At 69.1% G+C, this 13,047-nt stretch overlaps 1 protein-coding gene across 1 annotated transcript; it reads right to left on the reverse strand.

Moving 5' to 3' along the window:
• Positions 1-110: 110 nt before the first annotated feature.
• Positions 111-12,302, reverse strand: LOC141478234 (disks large homolog 4-like; the record flags this gene model as incomplete). The annotated part of the gene is made up of 6 exons (XM_074167347.1): positions 111-147; positions 3,278-3,454; positions 5,248-5,362; positions 5,476-5,578; positions 11,097-11,253; positions 12,125-12,302. Coding segments are annotated over 6 exons (767 nt in total), but the record flags the coding sequence as incomplete, so codon positions are not given.
• Positions 12,303-13,047: the final 745 nt, after the last annotated feature.

Below are 13,047 nucleotides of genomic sequence, written 5' to 3' on the forward strand. Positions count from 1 at the left end.
GGAAGGAGGGGAGGGGGGGGTTCTGGGGGGGGGGGTTCCCGGGGGGGGGGAGAGGGGGGGAGGGGAGGGGGGGGGTCCCGGGGGGGGGTCCCGGGGGGGGGGGGTCTCACCTTGGCCTTTAACCGCGTCCACTCCCGACGCTCCACCCTGCGGGGAGAGAGACCAGTGCGGTCTCCCAGTGCTCCCAGTACCCCCCCACTGCTCCCAGTACACCCCCAATGACCCCCCCCCACTGTGACACTAATGCCCCCTTACTGCCTTCCCAGTCCCTTCCCAGTCCATCCCAGTCCCCTCCCAGCGCCTTCCCAGTGCCTCCCAGTCCCATCCCAGTGCATCCCAGTCCCATCCCAGTGCCTCCCAGAGCCTCCCAGTGCCTTCCAGTCCCATCCCAGTGCCTCCCAGTGCCTTCCAGTCCCATCCCAGTCCCCTCCCAGCGCCTCCCAGTCCCATCCCAGTGCCTCCCAGTCCCTTCCCAGTCCATCCCAGTCCCCTCCCAGTGCCTCCCAGTCCATTCCCAGTGCCTCCCAGTGCCTTCCCAGTGCCTCCCAGTCCCTTCCCAGTGCATCCCATTCCCTTCCCAGTGCCTCCCAGTGCCTTCCCAGTGTTTCCCAGTGCCTCCCAGTCCCATCCCAGTGCCTCCCAGTCCCTTTCCAGTGCCTCCCAGTCCCCTCCCAGTCCCATCCCAGTGCCTCCCAGTCCCTTCCCAGTGCATCCCAGTGCCTTCCCAGTGCATCCCAGTCCCTTCCCAGTGTTCCCCAGTCCCCTCCCAGTCCCTTCCCAGTGCATCCCAGTGCCTCCCAGTCCCTTCCCAGTGCCTCCCAGTGCCTTCCCAGTGCCTCCCAGTCCCATCCCAGTGCATCCCAGTGCCTCCCAGTGCCTTCCAGTCCCATCCCAGTCCATCCCAGTCCCTCCCAGTCCCCTCCCAGTCCCACCCCAGTAACCCACCGTCTCTTGCTGGGGACGAAGCCGATGTCGGGGGGCTGCCCGGGGGGCAGGACGTGTCTCGCCTCCCAGTGTCCCCAGTGCCCCCCAGTCCCATCCCAGTCCCTTCCCAGTGCATCCCAGTGCCTCCCAGTCCCTTCCCAGTGCCTCCCAGTGCCTTTCCAGTGCCTCCAAATCCCATCCCAGTGCCTCCCAGTCCCATCCCAGTGCCTCCCAGTGCCTTTCCAGTCCCTTCCCAGTGCCTCCAAATCCCATCCCAGTGCCTCCCAGTCCCATCCCAGTGCCTCCCAGTCCCTTGTCAGTGCCTCCCAATGCCTTCCAGTCCCTTCCCAGTGCCTCCCAGTCCCTTCCCAGTGCATCCCAGTCCCTTGTCAGTGCCTCCCAGTGCCTTCCAGTCCCTTGTCAGTGCCTCCCAATGCCTTCCCAGTGCCTCCCAGTCCCATCCCAGTAACCCACCGTCTCTTGCTGGGGACGAAGCCGATGTCGGGGGGCTGCCCGGGGGGCAGGACGTGTCTCGCCTCCCAGTGTCCCCAGTGCTCCCCAGTCCCCTCCCAGTCCCTTCCCAGTGCCTCCCAGTGCCTCCCAGTCCCTTCCCAGTGCCTCCCAGTGCCTTTCCAGTCCCTTCCCAGTGCCTCCAAATCCCATCCCAGTGCCTCCCAGTCCCATCCCAGTGCCTCCCAGTCCCTTCCCAGTGCATCCCAGTGCCTTTCCAGTCCCTTCCCAGTGCCTCCAAATCCCATCCCAGTGCCTCCCAGTCCCATCCCAGTGCCTCCCAGTCCCTTGTCAGTGCCTCCCAATGCCTTCCAGTCCCTTCCCAGTGCCTCCCAGTGCCTCCCAGTCCCTTGTCAGTGCATCCCAGTCCCTTGTCAGTGCCTCCCAGTGCCTTCCAGTCCCATCCCAGTGCCTTCCAGTCCCATCCCAGTGCCTCCCAGTCCCTTGTCAGTGCCTTCCAGTCCCATCCCAGTGCCTCCCAATGCCTCCCAGTCCCTTGTCAGTGCCTCCCAGTCCCTTGTCAGTGCATCCCAGTCCCTTCCCAGTGCCTCCCAGTGCCTCCCAGTCCATCCCAGTCCCTTGTCAGTGCCTCCCAGTGCCTTCCAGTCCCTTGTCAGTGCCTCCCAATGCCTTCCCAGTGCCTCCCAGTCCATCCCAGTAACCCACCGTCTCTTGCTGGGGACGAAGCCGATGTCGGGGGGCTGCCCGGGGGGCAGGACGTGTCTCGCCTCCCAGTGTCCCCAGTGCTCCCCAGTCCCCTCCCAGTCCCTTCCCAGTGCCTCCCAGTGCCTCCCAGTGCCTTTCCAGTGCCTCCAAATCCCATCCCAGTGCCTCCCAGTCCCATCCCAGTGCCTCCCAGTCCCATCCCAGTGCCTCCCAGTGCCTTTCCAGTCCCTTCCCAGTGCCTCCAAATCCCATCCCAGTGCCTCCCAGTCCCATCCCAGTGCCTCCCAGTCCCTTGTCAGTGCCTCCCAATGCCTTCCAGTCCCTTCCCAGTGCCTCCCAGTGCCTCCCAGTCCCTTGTCAGTGCATCCCAGTCCCTTGTCAGTGCCTCCCAGTGCCTTCCAGTCCCATCCCAGTGCCTCCCAGTCCCTTGTCAGTGCCTCCCAGTCCCTTCCCAGTCCATCCCAGTCCCTTGTCAGTGCCTCCCAATGCCTTCCAGTCCCTTCCCAGTCCCTTCCCAGTGCCTCCCAGTCCCTTCCCAGTGCATCCCAGTCCCTTCCCAGTGCCTCCCAGTGCCTCCCAGTCCATCCCAGTCCCTTGTCAGTGCCTCCCAGTGCCTTCCAGTCCCTTGTCAGTGCCTCCCAATGCCTTCCCAGTGCCTCCCAGTCCCATCCCAGTAACCCACCGTCTCTTGCTGGGGACGAAGCCGATGTCGGGGGGCTGCCCGGGGGGCAGGACGTGTCTCGCCTCCCAGTGTCCCCAGTGCTCCCCAGTCCCATCCCAGTCCCTTCCCAGTGCATCCCAGTGCCTCCCAGTCCCTTCCCAGTGCCTCCCAGTGCCTTTCCAGTCCCTTCCCAGTGCCTCCAAATCCCATCCCAGTGCCTCCCAGTCCCATCCCAGTGCCTCCCAGTCCCTTGTCAGTGCCTCCCAATGCCTTCCAGTCCCTTCCCAGTCCCTTCCCAGTGCCTCCCAGTCCCATCCCAGTGCATCCCAGTCCCTTGTCAGTGCCTCCCAATGCCTCCCAGTCCCATCCCAGTGCCTCCCAGTGCCTCCCAGTCCCTTCCCAGTGCATCCCAGTCCCTTGTCAGTGCCTCCCAGTGCCTCCCAGTGCCTTCCAGTCCCATCCCAGTCCATCCCAGTCCCCTCCCAGTCCCCTCCCAGTCCCATCCCAGTAACCCACCGTCTCTTGCTGGGGACGAAGCCGATGTCGGGGGGCTGCCCGGGGGGCAGGACGTGTCTCGCCTGCCACCACTCCTCGTCGGAGGCGTCCAGGACGTGGAGGACGTCCCCGAAGCGGAAGCTGAGGGCCTGGCTCAGGAACCCGCAGTCCTTGGCCTTGTCGTAGTCGAACAGCGCCCTGGGGGGGGGGGACGACAACGGGGGGGGACACGGGTCACCCCCACTGTCACCTGTGTCCCCCAACATCCCCCAGAGACCCCCCCAGTGTCCCCAATGCCCCCCCCCCCCCTTGTCCCCCTCAGGAACCCCTTGTCGTAGTCCCGAGGGGACATCCCTCTCACCCCCAGTGTCACCTGTGTCCCCCAACACCCCCCAGTGCCCCCCATGACCCCCCCAAGACCCCCATGACCCCCCCGAGACCCCCATGACCCCCCCGAGACCCCCAGTGTCCCCCCGTGTCCCCCTCAGGAACCCCTTGTCGTAGTCCCGAGGGGGCACCCCTGTCACCCCCAGTGTCACCTGTGTCCCCCAACACCCCCCAGTGACCCCCGACACCCAGAGCCCCCCATGACCCCCCCCCGAGACCCCCATGACCCCCCCGAGACCCCCAGTGTCCCCCCGTGTCCCCCTCAGGAACCCCTTGTCATAGTCCTGTGGGGACACCCCTGTCACCCCCGGTGTCCCCATGTCCCCCCCAGCCCCCCCAGCGTCCCCAGTGTCCCCAGTTCACCCCCAGCCCCCCCAATGTCCCCATTGTCCCCAGTGTCCCCAGTGTCCCCTCTGACCGGACGTAGAAGCCCCTCTTGGGGTCGCTGCGCGGGGAGACGCTGTCCGTGTCCCCGTGTCACCCCCCGTGTCCCCATGTCCCCTGTCCCCCCCCGTCCCCCCCAGCCCCCCCAATGTCCCCAGGTCCCCCCCAGCCCCCCCAGCCCCTCCCAGTGTCCCCAATGTCCCCTCTGACTGGACGTAGAAGCCCCTCTTGGGGTCGCTGTGTGGGGAGACGCTGCCCGTGTCCCCGTGTCACCCCCCATGTCCCCGTGTCACCCCCCATGTCGCCGTGTCACCCCCCGTGTCCCCATGTCCCCCGTCCCCCCCAGTCCCCCCAATGTCCCCAGGTCCCCCCCAGTGTCCCCAGTGTCCCCAGTGTCCCCTCTGACCAGACATAGAAGCCCCTCTTGGGGTCGCTGTGCAAGGAGGCACTGCCTGAGCACCATGTCACCCCCCGTGTCCCCATGTGTCCCCATGTCCCCAGTCCCCCCCAGCCCCCCCAACCCCTCCCAGTGTCCCCAGTATCCCCATTGTCCCCAGTGTCCCCTCTGACCGGACATAGAAGCCCTCTTGGGGTTGCTGTGTGGGGAGGCACTGCCCATGTCCCCGTGTCACCCCCTGTGTCCCCGTGTCCCCCGTCCCCCCCAGCCCCCCCAATGTCCCCAGGTCCCCCCCAGTGTCCCCAGTATCCCCATTGTCCCCAGTGTCCCCTCTGACCGGACGTAGAAGCCCCTCTTGGGGTCGCTGCGCGGGGAGACGCTGCCCGTGTCCCCGTGTCACCCCCCGTGTCCCCATGTGCCCTGTCTCCCCCCTTCCCCCCCAGCCCCCCCCAACCCCTCCCAGTGTCCCCAGTGTCCCCAGTGTCCCCAGTGTCCCCTCTGACCGGACGTAGAAGCCCCTCTTGGGGTCGCTGCGCAGGGAGGTGCTGCCCATGTCCCCATGTCACCCCCCGTGTCCCCATGTCCCCCGTCCCCCCCAGTCCCCCCAATGTCCCCAGGTCCCCCCAGTGTCCCCAGTGTCCCCAGTGTCCCCTCTGACCGGACGTAGAAGCCCCTCTTGGGGTCGCTGCATGGGGAGATGCTGCCCGTGTCCCCGTGTCACCCCCCGTGTCCCCATGTGCCCTGTCTCCCCCCGTCCCCCCCAGCCCCCCCAACCCCTCCCAGTGTCCCCAGTGTCCCCAGTGTCCCCAGTGTCCCCTCTGACCGGACATAGAAGCCCCTCTTGGGGTCGCTGCGCAGGGAAGCGCTGCCCGATCCCAGGCTGCTGCTGAGGAGCTGCTCCCGCAGGTCGTGGATCTTGGCCTCGAAGCGACTGTACTCTGGAGGGGGGGGGAACAAGGGGGGGGGGACACAGGGGTAGGAGGGTGTCGGGGGACACACACCCCCCCCCCCTCTAATCCTTCCTCCCCCCGGGGACCCCTTCCCGGCTCACCCTCGGGCTTGTACTGGGCGATGATGGTGACGGTCTGGCCGGCGTTCTTCAGGGCCACCGCCGCCTGCTCGTGCGTGGCGCTGCGCAGGTCCACCCCGTTCACCTGGGGACACGGGGACACGTGTCACCCCCACGGGGACGGGGACGTGTCACCCCCACGGGGACAGAGCACCCCCATGGGTGTCACATCACCCCCATGGGGACAGGGACGTGTCACCCCCGTGGAGACAGAGCACCCCCATAAGTGTCACCCCCATGGGGACAGGGATGGGGACGTGTCACCCCCACGGGGACGGGGACGGGGACGTGTCACCCCCGCGGGGATGGGGACAGGGACGTGTCACCCCCATGAGGACAGAGCACCCCCATAGGTGTCACCCCCATGGGGACAGGGATGTGTCACCCCCATGAGGACAGAGCACCCCCATGGGTGTCACCTCCATGGGGACAGGGACGTGTCACCTCCATGGGGATGGGGACAGGGACGTGTCACCCCCATGAGGACAGAGCACCCCCATAAGTGTCACCCCCATGGGGACAGGGACGGGGACAGGGATGTGTCACCCCCGTGGGGATGGGGGGACGTGTCACCCCCATAAGGACAGAGCACCCCCATGGGTGTCACATCACCCCCATGGGGACAGGGACGTGTCACCCCCGTGGGGACAGAGCACCCCCATAAGTGTCACCCCCATGGGGACAGGGACATGTCACCTCCATGGGGATGGGGACAGGGATGTGTCACCCCCACGGGGACGGGGACGTGTCACCCCCATGAGGACAGAGCACCCCCATGGGTGTCACCCCCACGGGGACGGGGACGTGTCACCCCGATGAGGACAGAGCACCCCCATGAGTGTCACCCCCACGGGGACGGGGACGTGTCACCCCCACGAGGACAGAGCACCCCCATGGGTGTCACATCCCCCCCCCCATGGGGACAGGGATGGGGATGTCTCACTGCCGTGGGGACGGGGACGTGTCACCCCCGCGGGGATGGGGACAGGGACGTGTCACCCCCGTGGGGACAAGGATGTGTCACCCCCGTGGGGATGGGGGGACGTGTCACCCCCACGAGGACAGAGCACCCCCATAGGTGTCACATCACCCCCATGGGGACAGGGACGTGTCACCCCCGTGGAGACAGAGCACCCCCATAAGTGTCACCCCCATGGGGACAGGGACGGGGACGTGTCACCCCCACGGGGACGGGGACAGGGATGTGTCACCCCCGTGGGGATGGGGGGACGTGTCACCCCCATGAGGACAGAGCACCCCCATGGGTGTCACATCACCCCCATGGGGACAGGGACATGTCACCCCCGTGGGGACAGAGCACCCCCATAAGTGTCACCCCCACGGGGACAGGGACGGGGACGTGTCACCCCCACGAGGACAGAGCACCCCCATGGGTGTCACCCCCACGGGGACAGGGACAGGGACGTGTCACCCCCGCGGGGATGGGGGGACGTGTCACCCCCATGAGGACAGAGCACCCCCATGGGTGTCACCTCCATGGGGACAGGGACGTGTCACCTCCATGGGGATGGGGACAAGGATGTGTCACCCCCGTGGGGATGGGGGGACGTGTCACCCCCATGGGTGTCACATCACCCCCGAAGGGGACAGGGACGTGTCACCCCCACGAGGACAGAGCACCCCCATGGGTGTCACATCCCCCCCCCCGTGGGGACAGGGATGGGGACGTCTCACCCCCGTGGGGACAGGGACGTGTCACCCCCGTGGGGACAAGGATGTGTCACCCCCGTGGGGATGGGGGGACGTGTCACCCCCATGAGGACAGAGCACCCCCATAAGTGTCACCTCCATGGGGACAGGGACGTGTCACCCCCGTGGGGACAGAGCACCCCCATGAGTGTCACCCCCACGGGGACGGGGACGTGTCACCCCCATAAGGACAGAGCACCCCCATGGGTGTCACCTCCATGGGGACAGGGATGTGTCACCCACGTGGGCATGGGGGGACGTGTCACCCCCATGGGTGTCACATCACCCCCGCGGGGACAGGGATGTGTCACCCCCACGGGGACGGGGACGTGTCACCCCCATGAGGACAGAGCACCCCCATGGGTGTCACCTCCATGGGGACAGGGACGTGTCACCCCCGTGGGGACAGAGCACCCCCATGAGTGTCACCCCCACGGGGACAGGGACGGGGACGTGTCACCCCCACGGGGACAGAGCACCCCCATAGGTGTCACATCACCCCCCCGTGGGGACAGGGATGGGGACGTCTCACTGCCGTGGGGACGGGGACGTGTCACCCCCGTGGCGACAGGGATGTGTCACCCCCGTGGGGATGGGGGGACGTGTCACCCCCGTGGGGACAGGGATGTGTCACCCCCGTGGGGATGGGGGGACGTGTCACCCCCGTGGGGACAGAGCACCCCCATAAGTGTCACCCCCATGGGGACAGGGACGTGTCACCCCCGTGGGGATGGGGGGACATGTCACCCCCATGGTTGTCACATCACCCCCGCGGGGACAGGGACGTGTCACCCCCATGAGGACAGAGCACCCCCATGAGTGTCACCCCCACGGGGACAGGGACGGGGACGTGTCACCCCCACGGGGATGGGGACGTGTCACCCCCATGGGGACAGCCCTGGGGACATGTCATTGTGGATCTGGCTGTGGGGCTGGCCATGGGGACAGGCGGCCGTGGGGCAGGCCGTGGGTCCCGCTATGGGGCAGGCCGTGGGTCCCGCTATGGGGCAGGCACTCACGGAGAGGATCTGGTCGCCCTTGCGCAGCGTGGGGACGCGTGGCCGTGGGGAGATGTGGGGAAAGGGCTGTCTATGGGGCTGGCCGTGGGGACAGGTGGCCGTGGGGCAGGCTGTGGGTCCCACTATGGGTCCCGCTATGGGGCAGGCCGTGGGGCAGGCGCTCACGGAGAGGATCTGGTCACCCTTGCGCAGCGTGGGGACGCGTGGTCGTGGGGAGATGTGGGGACAGGGCTGTCTATGGGGCTGGCCGTGGGGACGGGTGGCCGTGGGTCCCGCTATGGGTCCCGCTATGGGGCAGGCCGTGGGGCAGGCACTCACGGAGAGGATCTGGTCGCCCTTGCGCAGCGTGGGGACGTGTGGCCGTGGGGAGATGTGGGGACAGGGCTGTCTATGGGGCTGGCCGTGGGGACGGGGTGGCCGTGGGGCAGGCTGTGGGTCCCGCTATGGGTCCCGCTATGGGGCAGGCACTCACGGAGAGGATCTGGTCGCCCTTGCGCAGCGTGGGGATGCGTGGTCGTGGGGAGATGTGGGGACAGGGCTGTCTATGGGGCTGGCCGTGGGGACGGGGTGGCCGTGGGGCAGGCCGTGGGTCCCGCTATGGGGCAGGCCATGGGTCCCGCTATGGGGCAGGCACTCACGGAGAGGATCTGGTCGCCCTTGCGCAGCGTGGGGACGCGTGGCCGTGGGGAGATGTGGGGACAGGGCTGTCTATGGGGCTGGCCGTGGGGACGGGGTGGCCGTGGGGCAGGCCGTGGGTCCCGCTATGGGGCAGGCCATGGGTCCCGCTATGGGGCAGGCACTCACGGAGAGGATCTGGTCGCCCTTGCGCAGCGTGGGGACGCGTGGTCGTGGGGAGATGTGGGGACAGGGCTGTCTATGGGGCTGGCCGTGGGGACGGGGTGGCCGTGGGGCAGGCCGTGGGTCCCGCTATGGGGCAGGCCATGGGTCCCGCTATGGGGCAGGCACTCACGGAGAGGATCTAGTCGCCCTTGCGCAGCGTGGGGACGCGTGGCCGTGGGGAGATGTGGGGACAGGGCTGTCTATGGGGCTGGCCGTGGGGATGGGTGGCCGTGGGTCCCACTATGGGTCCCGCTATGGGGCAGGCCGTGGGGCAGGCACTCACGGAGAGGATCTGGTCGCCCTTGCGCAGCGTGGGGACGTGTGGCCGTGGGGAGATGTGGGGACAGGGCTGTCTATGGGGCTGGCCGTGGGGACGGGGTGGCCGTGGGGCAGGCTGTGGGTCCCGCTATGGGTCCCGCTATGGGGCAGGCACTCACGGAGAGGATCTGGTCGCCCTTGCGCAGCGTGGGGATGCGTGGTCGTGGGGAGATGTGGGGACAGGGCTGTCTATGGGGCTGGCCGTGGGGACGGGGTGGCCGTGGGGCAGGCCGTGGGTCCCGCTATGGGGCAGGCCATGGGTCCCGCTATGGGGCAGGCACTCACGGAGAGGATCTGGTCGCCCTTGCGCAGCGTGGGGACGCGTGGCCGTGGGGAGATGTGGGGACAGGGCTGTCTATGGGGCTGGCCGTGGGGACGGGGTGGCCGTGGGGCAGGCCGTGGGTCCCGCTATGGGGCAGGCCATGGGTCCCGCTATGGGGCAGGCACTCACGGAGAGGATCTGGTCGCCCTTGCGCAGCGTGGGGACGCGTGGTCGTGGGGAGATGTGGGGACAGGGCTGTCTATGGGGCTGGCCGTGGGGACGGGGTGGCCGTGGGGCAGGCCGTGGGTCCCGCTATGGGGCAGGCCATGGGTCCCGCTATGGGGCAGGCACTCACGGAGAGGATCTAGTCGCCCTTGCGCAGCGTGGGGACGCGTGGCCGTGGGGAGATGTGGGGACAGGGCTGTCTATGGGGCTGGCCGTGGGGATGGGTGGCCGTGGGTCCCACTATGGGTCCCGCTATGGGGCAGGCCGTGGGGCAGGCACTCACGGAGAGGATCTGGTCGCCCTTGCGCAGCGTGGGGACGTGTGGCCGTGGGGAGATGTGGGGACAGGGCTGTCTATGGGGCTGGCCGTGGGGACGGGGTGGCCGTGGGGCAGGCTGTGGGTCCCGCTATGGGTCCCGCTATGGGGCAGGCACTCACGGAGAGGATCTGGTCGCCCTTGCGCAGCGTGGGGATGCGTGGTCGTGGGGAGATGTGGGGACAGGGCTGTCTATGGGGCTGGCCGTGGGGACGGGGTGGCCGTGGGGCAGGCCGTGGGTCCCGCTATGGGGCAGGCCATGGGTCCCGCTATGGGGCAGGCACTCACGGAGAGGATCTGGTCGCCCTTGCGCAGCGTGGGGACGCGTGGCCGTGGGGAGATGTGGGGACAGGGCTGTCTATGGGGCTGGCCGTGGGGACGGGGTGGCCGTGGGGCAGGCCGTGGGTCCCGCTATGGGGCAGGCCATGGGTCCCGCTATGGGGCAGGCACTCACGGAGAGGATCTAGTCGCCCTTGCGCAGCGTGGGGACGCGTGGCCGTGGGGAGATGTGGGGACAGGGCTGTCTATGGGGCTGGCCGTGGGGATGGGTGGCCGTGGGTCCCACTATGGGTCCCGCTATGGGGCAGGCCGTGGGGCAGGCACTCACGGAGAGGATCTGGTCGCCCTTGCGCAGCGTGGGGACGCGTGGCCGTGGGGAGATGTGGGGACAGGGCTGTCTATGGGGCTGGCCGTGGGGACGGGTGGCCGTGGGTCCCGCTATGGGTCCCGCTATGGGGCAGGCCGTGGGGCAGGCACTCACGGAGAGGATCTGGTCGCCCTTGCGCAGCGTGGGGACGTGTGGCCGTGGGGAGATGTGGGGACAGGGCTGTCTATGGGGCTGGCCGTGGGGACGGGGTGGCCGTGGGGCAGGCTGTGGGTCCCGCTATGGGTCCCGCTATGGGGCAGGCACTCACGGAGAGGATCTGGTCGCCCTTGCGCAGCTCCCCGCTGAGGTCGGCCGGGCCCCCCGCCAGGATGAAGGAGATGAAGATGCCTTCGCCGTCTTCCCCCCCGACGATGTTGAAGCCCAGCCCCGTGGAGCCCCGGTGGATGACGATGCGTCGCGGCTCCCTGGGGACACCGCGGGGACACCGTGGGGACACGGGGACGGGGGACACCGCAGGGACATGGGGACGGGGGACACTCTGGGGACAGGGGACACCGCAGGGGACACGGGGACGGGGGACACTCTGGGGACAGGGGACACCGCAGGGGACACGGGGACACAGGGATGGGGGACACCCCAGGGGACAGGGGACACTGCGGCTCCCTGGGGACACGGGGACAAGTGGGGACACCCCAGGGACACCCCAGGGACACCTTGGGGACACCCCGGGGGACAGGGGACACCGCAGGGGACACGGGGACACCCCGGGGGACAGGGGACACCGCAGGGACACGGGGACACAGGGATGGGGGACACCCCAGGGACACGGGGACACCCCGGGGGACAGGGGACACCGCGGGGACACTCTGGGGACAGGGGACACCCCAGGGGACACGGGGACACCCCCGGGATTCTGGGACACCCCTGGGACGGGTTTGGGGGGACCTTGGGGACACCCCCGGGGACACGGGGACACCCCCAGGATGCAGGGACACCCCCGGGATGGGTTTTGGGGGACCTTGGGGACACCCCAGGGGACATGGGGACACCCCCGGGATGGGTTTTGGGGACCTTGGGGACACCCCAGGGGACACGGGGACACCCCCAGGATAATGGGACACCCCCGGGATGGATTTGGGGGGACCTTGGGGACACCCCAGGGGACATGGGGACACCCCCGGGATGGGTTTGGGGGGACCTTGGGGACACCCCAGGGGACACGGGGACACCCCCCCCAGGACGTGCCCTTGGGGACAGCCCCGGGGACGCAGGGCCATGCCGGGTGACGGGGGGGGTGACGGGGGGGGTGACAGGGGGGGTGACAGGGGGGGGTACCTGGGGATGTCGTCCTCGGGCAGCAGGTCCTTGGGGCCGGGGGAGAAGCGCCGGGGGGAGGTGGGGGTGACGGGGGGGAACTCGGGGCCCAGGAAGCTCTGGGGACCCAGCTCCGCGTCCAGCTGCGCCGAGTAGGCTGGGGACAGGGGACAGGGGGGGTCAGGGGGGGTCAGGGGGGCTGGGGACAGGGGGGGTCGGGGGGGATGGGGGGGGACAGGGGGGACAGGGGGGTCGGGGGGGGACAGGGGGGCTGGGGATACAGGGAACAGGGGGGACAGGGGGGGACAGGGGGGACGGGGGGGTCGGGGACACACAGGGGACAGGGGGGGACAGGGGGGACGAGGGGGTCAGGGGGGGACAGGGGGGACAGGGGGGCTGGGGATACAGGGGACAGGGGGGGTCAGGGGGGGTCGGGGGCTGGGGATACAGGGGACAGGGGGGTCGGGGGGGGACAGGGGGGGACAGGGGGGTCAGGGGATGAGGGGGACAGGGGACAAGGGGGACGGGGGGGTTGGGGGGACACAGGGGACAGGGAGGGACAGGGGGGGTCAAGGGGGGGCTGGGGACGCAGGGGACAGAGGGGATGGGGGGGTCGGGGGGAGACAGGGGACAGTGGTGACAAGGGGGACGGTGGGGCACGGGGGGGGGACAGGGGGGACGGGGGGGGTCAAGGGGGGGCTGGGGACACAGGGGACAGAGGGGACGGGGGGGTCGGGGGGAGACAGGGGACAGGGGGGGACAGGGGGAGACAGGGTGGATGGGGGGGACAGGGGGGTCGGGGGACACAGGGGACAGGGGGGACGGGGGGGGCAGGGGGGCATAGGGGGGACAGGGGGGGACGGGGGGGTCGGGGGACACAGGGGACAGGGGACAGGGGGGACAGAGGGGTCAGGGGGGGTCAGGGGGGCTGGGGATACAGGGGA

The sequence above is a fragment of the Numenius arquata genome, unplaced genomic scaffold (genome assembly GCF_964106895.1).
Source record: "Numenius arquata unplaced genomic scaffold, bNumArq3.hap1.1 HAP1_SCAFFOLD_1648, whole genome shotgun sequence".
Classification (NCBI taxonomy): domain Eukaryota; kingdom Metazoa; phylum Chordata; class Aves; order Charadriiformes; family Scolopacidae; genus Numenius; species Numenius arquata.